Source organism: Pongo abelii, chromosome 15 (genome assembly GCF_028885655.2).
Source record: "Pongo abelii isolate AG06213 chromosome 15, NHGRI_mPonAbe1-v2.0_pri, whole genome shotgun sequence".
Classification (NCBI taxonomy): Eukaryota; Metazoa; Chordata; class Mammalia; order Primates; family Hominidae; genus Pongo; species Pongo abelii.
This window is the reverse complement of record NC_072000.2, coordinates 37,213,514-37,226,799: the sequence shown is the minus strand read 5'-3', so window position 1 is coordinate 37,226,799 and position 13,286 is coordinate 37,213,514. Positions and strand designations below refer to the sequence as shown.

The window sequence follows — 13,286 nt, the reverse complement described above, 5'->3', positions numbered from 1 at the left end:
ATATCACCCTATACAAATGTGAAAATTTCCTGGCTTGCTCTAGATCTCATTTTGTTGTAAACAGGACCCTATATTAACTTGAAAGCACTTTGCTGGGATAGGTGTGCATCAGAATTATCCTGTCTCACCTCACTTTCCAGAAAAAACGTTTTCAGAGGATGTGAGTCCAATTGTATCCTCTGGTTACCTGAGTCTCTCATGTCCTCTGCCTCTGGCAACAATAATGTGAATTTCTCATGAGGTCTTAGAAGAAAATGCAGGATGTGAGTATGGGTGAAGGAAAGCCGATTTGAAACCATGTAAACCACCAAACTAGCCAATGCTATTGTGAGGCCTGGATGCGGGAACAGAACATCGCTCTCCAAATGGTCTTCTGCACGGCTATGGCTGGCGGGGAACGGGCTTCTGCCTGCTTATGAGATTTCTAATTTGGGTCTTTGTGTTTGCTGTGTAGATCACGACAGCCTTGCTGTGAATATGGACTCCAGTGGAAGCAAATCAACGTCATAATCTACAGGTTAGCTCTTCCAAAATCCTACATGAGATTTTCAGATTTCAGTCCCAGAAAAACTTTGCTTTCCTTGAGAAACAATGGTTTTTCATTTTTGATGGTTTACTGGATTTCCCTTTTTGCTTTGGTTACCATGAAGCTCATGGTTAAATCTGAAACTTTAATAAAGACCATTTATAATAAATGGTCTTTTTATGAGCTTCTTTTTTGTGTTTTCCTACTATGTGGTAACAGTTTACCTACTTTTGCTTATCTCCTTTTCCTCATTCCCTAGTTCTATTTTGACATTATTTTTATCATATGTGTTTATGTAAGCTATTTCAAATCCTTTGTGGAAAGAGGAGAGTATAAGCCAACAAATAAATATTTCTCTAAGCTTTAAATCCTATATCAACTAGAAATATTTTTTATTTATCATGTAAAGTCTCTTTTGGATTCTTTGGCGATTAAGCCCCTTACGTTTTGGAAGAGATTTCATAAACGCTGGCTATATATCATTGCTACATTTTCAGTGTTAGGGAACCCATTCTGTTTTCTTAATTCATTTTCACTTCTGCCTGTTCCATTATAGCTAGAAAGCAGAGCTGTCATGAACAGCTCTGAATGCCATCACCAGGTATAAGAAGTTATTTAGTCTCTATGCAAGCCAAACTCAGCATCAGTATGTGGGAATCTTCCTTTAAGATAAGGCCTCTTGGTGAGTAACTGGGAATCATTTTTACACAGGAAAGCAAGTCAACAGTGCATACTTCTATAACCTGAAACCACTTCTTGGATGTTGTTAGGTTAAATATATACATCTCCTCTCTCTCTCTCTCTCTCTCTCTCTGTGTGTGTGTGTATATATGTATGTATGCATGTGCATCCGGCAAAGTCAAGAGGACTGTTGAGGAGCTTCAGAAATCATCATCATTCACTCATTCCCATAATTACAACAAGATGAGAATACTTTAAAGATAATACCCAGCACGCACATGCCCTGGACACCAGGAGCTGTCCCACCCAAGGGAGTGTCAAAGAGAAAATCCGCTCTGGCTGTCTCTATCCCCATGCTACACAACAGAGCTCAGTAGAAGTTTCCCTATCTTGTTTTCTTGTGAGCCAAAAAAGAATCCTAATTCTTTCCTGAGCATAAGCTGTTTTAAAGCCGCCACATTTATGTACACATTGAAAGAAAATAAAACTGACGGAGGGATATCTTGAGAGTTAGCAATACAGACATAGCTATGCTCTGTAACAAACTGACATGCTCACCGTCCTCCTTAACAATTTCACTGGACAAGTCTTTGATGACAGAGTTACACATTGTCTTTATTTAACAAAACTATTTGGAAAGGAAAGGAGGTTCCATAACTTTACAGATTCCTTATCACTGTCTAGAATTTGATAGAATAACCACTTAGCCAAAGTTGTAGAATACAAGCAGAGCATTTGGTTTGCATTTGATTAAGGGTGTGTGTGTGTGTGTGTGTGTGTGTGTGTGTGTGCTCATAAAAGAACAAATGCTTAATTGACTTAGAGTATATTTACTTTGTATATCACCCCATAACCCCTAAAACTGAAAAAGGGCATTGATGAAACTTGGAAAGAGTTGTATCTTGGGGACCTCAATTTCTCTATTAGGACTCAGAAACTGGGTTGGAAACTCTTTTCCAGAGTTTTAGCATAGATTTTTTTTTTCCCTCATGCTTTGGGCATTTAAAAATATATCATGTTCTTATCAGATTCTTTTCATATTAATGCAGAACTGTACTTAAGCTTAAGTTTTGAACTCTAAATACATAAATTGGTATAAGCAAAAATCACTTTTAAATACATAAATTGATATATGCAAAAATCACTTTCTACTGATTGACCCCTCATCAATTCAGTTGTATAGTGCTGCCAAATGAAGGCCCATGTCTCCTATCTCATAGCCTCTACCTGCATATTTGACAGTTTCTGCCAACACCAAACACATCCACCACAGGAGAAGAAGGCAATGGCACATTTTGGCCAGGGTCTGCCCCTGGATAAGTCAAGATGCTGACTACTGGTACGTGCTTTAAAACCCATTATATATAAAAGCAAAGACTGACTGCACAGAAATTGCCAGATACTGTACCATGTCTACATAGTTGCTTTATTTCGCAGAAACGTCAATTATTTGTCTCAGATTTTATTTAATGATACAGTAGAAAAGCAGCTAAATAAAATACTTTTAAGGAGAAACCAGCATAGGGTTAAAGCCAAATTTTTCTTGAACAGATGATATTTCAGATGGCCGCACTATTCCAGATGCATCAATTTCCTTGAAAATCCAATCCATATATGTGCATATGCTGTGCTGGCAGGAGGACTGACTGAGATGGCCAAAACCCAAGAGCTAATATTCTTTTGGCCAGAATAATGCAATTATTATTTTCCTAGCTATCAGTCTAAGCATACAGAGCCATCTGTTATGCAAAGCAAACATACACATCTCAATTACAGAAAATGCAGTTGCCTTGACAGAATTTGGATTACACCACTAACCAGGGCTGTAAAATGTGTTTTGAGCTAGTATATAATGGATGCTTTTCAGGAGTTCCCTAATTAGCATTTACCTGCTTAAACTAATTATTCATCCTTCTTCTTTACTGGCTTATTAAACTTTGCTGGATACCCTGCATGAAACATGAATATGTGCATTGCAGAACAACAAACAGTGGTGTTTCCAGTTCTATATGGTAATAACAACATCGCAATATGGTGGCTCACCAATTTCAAAATTGAAGATTCTCAATACTAGGTCCCAGACAGATTAAGACAAGGCTTAAAGTCTGTTAAAGGCTATTACAAAACCAGATCTTTCAATAAGATACAAGAATACTAATACTGAGTTAACAAAAGCTCGGTTTCCATCATCTGGTTTGCTAAAGTCCACATAAAATAGGATTACTCCATACACTATAGCTGAGAGCTTCCATGTTCTTCAAAAAGCATTAACAGACCAGACCCTTGTTTGGATTCTCAACAGTAAATAATCAAATTTGGCAGTGTTTCTCCTCCTTCCCCAAGCCTCCTTACATGCCAAATATCTCTCTCTATTATTTTCCAATGTCTTTCTTGATTTAGCTATTACCCGGCAAACTCACTAACAGCCAAAAGGGTCCAGCCTTGCTGGATGTCTCCTTAGCGCTGTGCCAACTTTCAGAAGCAATGAGTCTGGGGTGGGTCCTGCTTTAAAGAGACAAATCTTATCTCTATCTCTAGCTTCAAGGGGCAACTGAACGAGCGGTAGATTATCCAACTTGGCAGATCACCACACACACACACAAAATCCCTCCCACTAAGGCAGTGTTTTCCTCATGCCAAACCACCAGATGAAAGGGGTCAAACTCAGCCAATAACCTGTATGGGCGCAAATACCCAGATGTTCAGCATTTTTATGGAGAAAACATCTGGGTAATTAGCTGAATTGCAAACCTTGCTTCAGGATATTTTGGCATTCACTAGATGCAGCCCATGTCTTGGAATTCACTGGAACTTAAATTTTTGTGTTCCAGGGGAATATCGAGAAGTAACATCCAGGATTTTTGTCCCTGGCCCATCAGCCTCCATTTTCTTTTCTTTTACCCTCCAAAAAACACATGTGAGTAATTAAATGGCAAATAATGAAAAGCTATCTTATTTTATGAAATCATCTTTCAGCATTAGGAAGCATTTGCAAAGGCTGCAAAATATATCCTTGCTGGAACCCTCCCTGCAACACATTTTAATGGTCTCTTTCAGCATTTCTTGACTCCAAATGACTTCTGCCATTGTGTCAGCTCCCAGGATAATGCAGGGTACTCCATAAACATCCAGTAATAGGACACAAGGGAAGCACTATTAGTGTGTCCCTCTCCTACTGGGCACAGGGGTTTCAAAGTTCAAAACAACCAAGGGAAGAAACTTCATTTGTTCTCAATAAATTAATAATGATCCTTGGGGGGTGGGGAGCAGAACTAAAGTTTTTGAGCACAAGTTGATTCTGAATGTTCAACACTGACACACAGGTTTCTCACTGACTTTGAGAGAACAGTCAGGTAAAGCCATTAAGTAATAAATTTGATAATTCATGCTAAACAGAATATTCCTTGAAGAAGGAAAAACATGAGGCCGAAGAAGGCTTCATAATCGCTGCCAAGAATCTAAAATTGTTTTACTTACTTGTGAGAGGCCTAGGTAGATGGAGACTGTTTCGGAAATGTACAAAAATTTTCCTTCTTGATTTAGTGCAAATACAAAGCCATCCAGGGACTGCAGGAAAAAGAATAAATATATAAATAGATTAATAAATATAAAGGATGCAGATTTAATTAGTAAGGCAACTGAGAAAAAGCAATACATTGATTTTTTTTTTTTTTTTTTTTTTTTTTTTTTTTTTTTGAGACAGAGTCTTGCTCTGTCTCCCAGGCTGGAGTGCAGTGACACGATCTTGGCTCACTGCAACCTCTACCTCCTGGGTTCTCCTGCCTTAGCCTCCCGAGTAGCTGGGATTACAGGCATATGCCACCATGCCCAGCTAATTTTTGTATTTTCAGTAGAGACAGGGTTTCAGCATGTTGGCCAGGCTGGTCTCGAACTCCTGACCTCAGGTGATCCACCCACCTCAGCGTCCCAAAGTGCTGGGATTACAGGTGTGAGCCACCGCGCCCAGCCACGCTGAATTTAAGACCGTCTTTTCTCCGTGTTTAACGAAAGTCCTAAGATCTTTTAGTATTGCATTATACATGAACAAATTAAATGTCTGAATTAAGACTGAAAGCTTTCTTTTACTTTAGGGACTTATGTCTCTCTCATTTTGATCAAGATACATTACATTCATGTATAAAATAAGGTCATGCTGATTTTATGAGCTGTTGCCTTTATTTTTTTTGGATTCAGTGGTTACTGAGATTAAATCAGCAAGATTCTCCATTAAATAGTTGAACAGGAATAAAGATCGTAATGAAATGAAAGAAAAAAAGGCTTCCTATATCAAGAGCAAGTAAAATCACTACTTGCACTACTATGAACATCAACAATTTGCTAATTAATAAGGAATTATGCCTTCCTTACTCCCAGTGCCCATTGTGTTAGAACAATAGGAAATGTCAATACATTAAGGGGTAATGTTTATGGGCTGCAATCTTACAAACTGTAATCCTGTTTTGCAAAACTCTCTGTTAAAGTTTTATAGTGACAGTTTTAGTTTCTATCACAACTCCTGAAATGAAACAAAAGAAGAAAGAAAGAAAGAATAAAGAAAGAAAAAGGATGCTACACATCATCTGTAACTCCTAAAACCTCAGTCCACTTTCCAAATGGAGGGTTGCATTTTCAGTTTGATGAATGATGTAAATCATCATGAACTCCAACTGCAATATAACATTCAAACTGAGAATAAATTTGTTTCACATTCTTGCAATCCAGTGCATCCTACACCCTCTGTCATCCGCATGTTTTTTGTTTTGCTTTATATTTATTTTTAACAAGGTAGATTGCACAAGTGCTGCCTGTACAGGAAAAAAAGTTTTTAAATGTGAGTGGTGTTAAAAAAAAAAGGCTGTGAATTTGCAAATATAGGAAACCCACGCTAGGAACAAGGTATGTGAAAACACTAAATTAATGACAAAATTTGTAAAATATAGAAAGGTGGAAGATGTGTGTAAATTTAGTTAGAAATATGTGCCTTCTCAAATCCTAGCAATAATTTCAGTCTCCTAAAATACTGAATTTTGGGGGGAATATATATTATATATATTCTTATATATATATATGTATATATATATGCATACAGATACACACACACACATATATGTATGTATGTATGTATATATAAAATTTGGATTTCCTGCCAGATACAGTGGCTCATGCCTGTAATCCTAGCACTTTGAGAAGCCAAGGTTAGCAGATCACTTGAGACCAGGAGTTCAAGACCAGCATGGCCAACATGGTGGAAACCCCACCTCTACTAAAAATACAAAAATTAGCTGGGTATGGTGGCACACCTGTAATCCCAGCTACTTGGGAGGATGAGGCACAAGAACCACTTGAGCCCGGGAGGAGGAGGTTGCAGTAAGCCAAGATCATGCCACTGTACTCCAGCCTGGACAACAGAGCAAGACTCTGTCTCAAAAAAAAAAAAAAAAAGAAAAAGTGGATTTTCCTGTTTCCTGATCTGTTTTCACTGCCCCACTGGTCAGAAACTGTGGATGACACCCAATCCCCTCCTCTGATTTCTTGGGTTCTGAAAACAATTCAAAAGTCACATTATATTGTTCCACTAAAGAGAAAATTACATGATAGATGAGCTTTTAGCTACATTAATACAATAATGCCAACTTACATTTATTAAGCATTCTGTGCTAAGCAGTTTGCACATATTGTCTCTTTTAATTTTCACAAGTACTATATGAAGTTATAGTATTATTATCTACTTTTTTTTTTTTTTTTGAGACGGAGTCTTGCTCTGTCTCCCAGGCTGGAGTGCAGTGGCGAGATCTCGGCTCACTGCAAGCTCCGCCTCCCGGGTTCACACCATTCTCCTGCTTCAGCCTCCCGAGTAGCTGGGACTACAGGTGCCTGCCACCATGCCAGGCTAATTTTTTGTATTTTTAGTAGAGACCGGGTTTCACCGTGTTAGCCAGGATGGTCTCGATCTCCTGACCTCGTGATCCGCCCGCCTCGGCCTCCCAAAGTGCTGGGATTACAGGCATGAGCCACTGCGCTCAGCTGTTATTATCTACATTTTATATATAAGGAAATTGAGGATTAGTGAAGTTAGGCAACAAACCTATTCCTAGTTTGGAGTTTAGATTTGAACTTTGGCAATGGGACTTAATAACTAACTATACTGCCTTCCAATAAAAATAAAGATTCTCTAATTGACATGTGTGAATTAATGAAATGGCAAATATTCACAGCATTTCTGAAATTAAAATATTTACCCTAAGAGGCAGCCTGTACATCTTAAACATTGTCCCTTGTTTTTGAACAATTTGTGTTCAAACGACAGAATCCTTTCATTGTGGGTAGAAGACAGAGGGGAAGTAGGATGGCAAGAGATTACTTAAGTTACTTCCACAGAAGGTTACCTGGCCACCTTTGCTGTGAAATATTTCCCCGGAACCAGCTTTTGGGAATAAAATACTGTCTAGGGGAACTGGGTTCCTTACCTTTGACAAAACTGCCAAACCCTCTGCAGCCTTTTCTGATAGAGCCTTTCAAGCACAGGATGTGGTATAGCGGAACCTCACTTTGAACCAGTGCAAGGTGAGAGATATTTCCTTCCTACAAGTTTGGGAAGGATCTAACTTCAATATACCTTTACCTCAAACAGGATGTCTCCTGAGGATGACTCATGAAAATTAGGACCCTCCCCTTTGTGACTATTCCCTTGGATCTTATAAAAGGGCTTATTAGGTTTTCCATTCGACCTGATAGCCATGGCTTGGTACACAATCACAGAGAACTGTGTAAGTCATCTTCTCCAATTTTAATATGTCATTGTCAATTAGAGCAACAACACAAAGAAAGATCACAGGAGAACTTCTAAGGACACAAGGGACAGTTGGAAGCCTGGTTGGGTGCAGAAGGATGGACTGATGAAGCTGGTGTGGGGATAATCTCCTATAGTTCTAAACCTTCATTTTACAGAGGAGGAAACTGAGGCACAGAGAGGCTAAGTGGCTGGACGAGATCAGATGGCCAGTTAGTGGCAGAGCCAGGATTAAATCTTTTTCACTCCCATAAAATTATTAAAGCATTTATGGCATTGTATACTTCTGGTTGGCTTACTCAGCTCTCAACTAGAGAATTTCTGAATCACTGAATTTCTCAACAGTGAGGCAATGCCTTATTTATCTTTCTCCAGCTGGCACCTAACAACTACTCAATCAAGATTTATGAAATCCAATTGTACCTCCATGCTCAGTGCTCCCTTTTCCTTATATCACAAATACCATAATGACTAGTCAGGATGGAAATTATTTTCTTGAGGAGTCCAGCTTACGGACTTAGATTATTTACAGATTCAGATTCCACAGATTTCCACTATGGTCTGGGATACCTCCTGATATTCAGAATAGAATGGATTCTTTTATGTCCTTCAAAGTACCCAGTGCTATTTCTGAATAGATGTGTCATTTGCTGTTTATGCATATCCTTTACTTCCTCACTAAAGGGGATTGTGATTTTTAACATGAGGTTCAGATTTCATGTACTTACTAAAATATTTGAGGAGGTTTGGGCACCATAGCAGGGTAAAAGACTATCTGGGGGCTAAACATCTGATGCTATTAAGCAGTGGCGATCTAAGAACTGGCCAGTTTTGTCTGGCAAAAACAGAGGCTTCAACACATGTTCCAATTTCCTGGTGAGATTAAAATGAGTCTATGTCTACATGACACAAAGACATCCAGTCAATTCAATTAAAAATAACGGCCAATTTGGTAGGGGGAAAAACAACTAGTTAAATTAGTTGTTAGTCATCACAGAAGTGAAACACACACACACACACACACACACACACAGACACACCAACAACAACTGGTTAATTCACCATATTTTTCACTTTTATGCTTATCATTTTGGTCAATTATACCTATAGTCTGAGATCAATGTCCATATCTCAGATTTGATTACCTTTCAAATAAAAAATGGGATATGAAGTCAGGTCTAAAGTGGATTGCCAAGGTCACTTTTCTCATAGCTACTACCTTCTGATTCAGGATTGTCTCTGCTATAGTTAGCTGTATGTTGCCACTTAGAAAAGTTTGAAGGGTAGCATCATTGTTGGTTTAATTTGGGTGTTATCAATTTAAAAAGGTGGGAGGAGGAAGAAAACATTCAGTCAGTTAGTCTTGGAAACCAAGTGTGATTAATCTGAAAGTTCTGTGGAATTTTTTTGAATTTTGAATCAAGAAAGCTATTATATACTGCGCTGTTCAATCACTGCAGGCTACTTTTTAATTTTTTTTCAACTGCCCACTGTTTTCAACAGGCGCCAATTAAGATTTTGGGGTCAAAGGGTTAATTACATCTTCTTACTCACTATGTAGAATTTTCTGATTATTAACTAAGGTTGGATTAAGATGAAAAAGAACCTACACAAATGTTAATGCTAGTCCCTCCTCAAGAAGATTTATTATAAAGCCATGCTGAAATCTATCTGCTTTCCTCAAAGCAGATGGGGAACGAAATCTTAGAAGAAACAGTAAAACAGACATTTTAAAGACATGCAAGTTCTGATTTATCAAGACAGTTTTCTTACTACTGAAAACAGTTCTTAGCCATCCAGACAGGGCCGATTGGAGATTTCTTTTGTCACATCCCAGTAAGTCTATGAGGTACACATGCAAGAAGTGAGGCTTGGATACAGAAGTCAGGAGTTACAGCATCTCTGAATGATAACGCCTGTAATTATAATTTATATCCCCTGACATTAGTGTCACATATAAAGTGTAAGGCATAGTTTCTTAACCCCAAAAGCTGAATGCTTCTAACAGTACTTGTCAAATGATGAGGTTATTTCCTTGCAGGCTATGGAAGTAACCACAGGTTCATGATTGAAGGTATACTAATGTTTAATGCATTGTGCTAAATGGATTTATATTTGTCAAAGGAGTTTTGCCTCTGCTTTCCTTTTTGTGCATATTCCTCTGCAGCCAAATTTCACAGAGTGACATCTTACCGTGGTGCTCCTTTAGGGACAAGTTTTGAGTATATAAGCACTCCGAAATTAGTAGTTCTTTCTTTGACATTCCAGTACAGAAGGGGCAAAAATCACCCCAAACTCTTTTCCTATGACTTAACTCCAGTTAGAGAGAAGAATTACCAGTAGGCTAGGTTATTTTAATGACAGATTATTTTAAACTAAGCCTTCACCATCTGTTCCACCCCCTAATTATGAATGCAAAAAGAACATATTTCACAATTACATCAGTAAAAAAGTAAGATATACATGATTTAAATGCATGCATGTGCTCCTTGTCCAATGTGCCATGCATCTGTGATGTTCTTCCAATTCAGGCTCAGACTGCAGAGAAAATGCCCATACGTGATAGAGTACAATCTCTGACATACTCAACTTTCCCTTCAAACCCAGAGTTCTTCACTGTTGTGACATAACTCTGTTAGGACAACAGCAGAGCCTGAATTCGGGCACTATGCATATCAGACATTAGAAGTGAGCATTTTATAGCTGCTAAGACAGCTTTGCTGTTAATAAGGAGAGGCTCTGTGAGAAAACTGCCTCCATTCCGTAAGCAATGGGTTAGCCTTGGGAAGAAGTGGGTCTGCCCTTGAACCGTATGAGAAGCCTGGCTGGAGAGTGAGAACAGGACTCCACTGCCTATCTTTCCACTCTGTTTTGGCAGCAGTTAAAAGAGTTGGAAAGAACCAAATATTTCTTAAATTTTTTGGCCTTTTGATACAATCACACTTTGATAGCGCTCATTAAAATGCCATATTGCCCTCCGAATGCACTCAGGAAGTGATGCTACACTGCTCAGGCACACACATGTGGACTCCCAGCGACTTCAAGGAGAACCTGGATGGTGCCCAAAGTGCCCACATGTGTCTGTTTATGGGGAAGAAAAAGATTCACAAATTGTGTCTTCGCAATCTGACTTTTAACAATCCAGCACTGTGCAGAAACAAAAGCCTTATTTTCAGGAATAAGAATCTAAGTCAAGTATATTTTCTCGAAGTGGATAAAAGCATACACATCAAAGGTTTAGGCTTTATTTAACCCTTCAGAATCTCTAAGAGCTTTCTGTTCCTTCCTTTGCCTTTCAATGAGTCAACTGCACAAAGGATAGCATAGGTTCATACTGTCAGGTACCAAAAGCCACATGTTTCCCAGTCACAACACCAAATTGGATTAGTTAAATTTGACTATTTTTCTACTAAAAAATAAATCCAGAACAGCAAACTGTGATGCCTCAAAACACCTTTCGTAAGGGTTTCCTACAACATGTAAATTGAAACATCTTAGGTGAGAAAACAGTTAAGAGCCATAGATGGCCTCTCTTCAGTCCTTAAAAGAGAGGCAGCAGAATAAAGAGGCAGCAGAATAAAAGGAGAGACACTGAGCTAGCAACATGTTAAAACATGAGAAGAACAAAGACACCCACTTTCTGAGCAAGATGAGGTTTTACTTCTGCTCCTTAAAATTCCATTTTGGGGGAGCTGTGTATCCAAGTGCTGACCTTTTTTCTCTGGGATGCTAGTTTAGGCTTTACTTCCAGCCTTGAGGGATGCAGATTTACTGATTTGAACATCCAGCCAAATGGACAATAGGCTCTGGTCAAAAGACAGTGACTGGCTTCTGAGCCACAGGGGCAACTCCATATTATCTCTGGTTTGTCCCAGAGGAACCGGGGCTCCACTTGGGGCATAGGTGAGCACATGCTCCTTTTGCCACAAGGAGAGGATTCCAATAGTTATTCTAGAGCACAAATGTTCATTGCAATGCTACATCTGCTTTGCATATATGTGGTATGTTCAATTACTGAATGGTAGACTTCCGAATCTAAGAGCTCATTCCTTATTGTGCTTCTCTCTCATTGAATTCAGAGTTCTTTTTCAAGGTAGAGGAGGAATCCCCACCTTGGCAGAAGTAATATAAACAATACGTTGCACTGGTCCTGAATGGCCTAAAAATGTCACTGCTTTGCTTTGGCTAGAAATATATGCCGTTCACTCACACGCGGGTACCAGGTGTCTTTCAAGTTGTTGGCATTAAAAAAAACAACTGAAAGAAAAGAATAAATAACAACTGTTTACCTTACATCCTGTCGAATATAGACTACTGCAAAGTAGGAAGTGGTCTTCATTATATATATATTATATATGAATCAAATATGCTGTTACACATATTATATATAATATATATTGCATTTATTGTTATCGGATGTCATAAACAATGCTCAGTTCACTCAGTATTCACCAGGGAAAAGAAAAGGAAGCAAATATTTGTTAGTCACATTACATAGCTCACATGTGAGATAGGTATTATTTAATCCTACTTTGCAGATGAGGAAACTGAGGTTCAGAGCATTTAAGTACATTGCTCAGTGTCACGTAACTAACATGTGGTAGAGCTGAGAACAAAGGATCCTTTGACTGCTTTTCCTCCCACTGCTGAGACTACCTGCTGGGTACTTTAGTTGTTTCACACCTCGATATAGCTGTGTGGAATCCTTGCCTCTTCCAGCATTTCTTTCCACACGAGTGAGTCTCATGCTCTTTCTGTTTAGAAAACACCTGTTGACTGCAACAGAAAGCACCTGATGAGCTCTTATTATGCATCAAGCCCATGACAGCCTGAGTTTCACAAAGGGGAGTGAGATAAGGTTCCCAATCACAAGCTGCTTTCTTAAAGAAGACTCATCTGTGGGATCCAAGACTAAGAAAATGAATAAAGTTCAAAATTAACTGTATAAAACAGAAAGCCCCAAGGCAAAGGCAGTTTCCAATTTAGGATACCCTGAATACACAGTGGGGACCCCTGGATGACCCAGCTCCAGACCTCTTGTAGGTTGGTGTTGTTTTGGGGAAAGGCATGGAGTGCTCGATTTGGAAAACATGCAGTCAAAAGACCACCAGACTTTGAAGAAATTCCCATGAGTTGGAAGAAGATCCTAGATCCCAGAAGTGGACAGGGGACCCCACAGGTAATAATCCCTAGTAAAACCACATCTCCAAATAGGCAGCTGGTATGTAAGACTGGACCACACCACATACTAGCTGGCCAGAACACTGACCCCATATCCTGTCCCAGAGT

The 13,286-nt window shown here is 39.0% G+C and overlaps 1 protein-coding gene across 15 annotated transcripts in view; it reads right to left on the bottom strand.

The window, feature by feature from the left end:
* The window catches only part of NPAS3 (neuronal PAS domain protein 3), an 876,176-nt gene that overhangs the window by 237,706 nt on the left and 625,184 nt on the right, over window positions 1-13,286 (bottom strand). For all 15 annotated transcript variants that reach the window (XM_054529993.2, XM_054529994.2, XM_054529997.2 and 12 more), the window contains one exon: window positions 4,685-4,774. In XM_054529993.2, coding sequence (XP_054385968.1) covers window positions 4,685-4,774 — 90 coding nt within the window. The remainder of the gene's footprint in view (window positions 1-4,684; window positions 4,775-13,286) is intronic.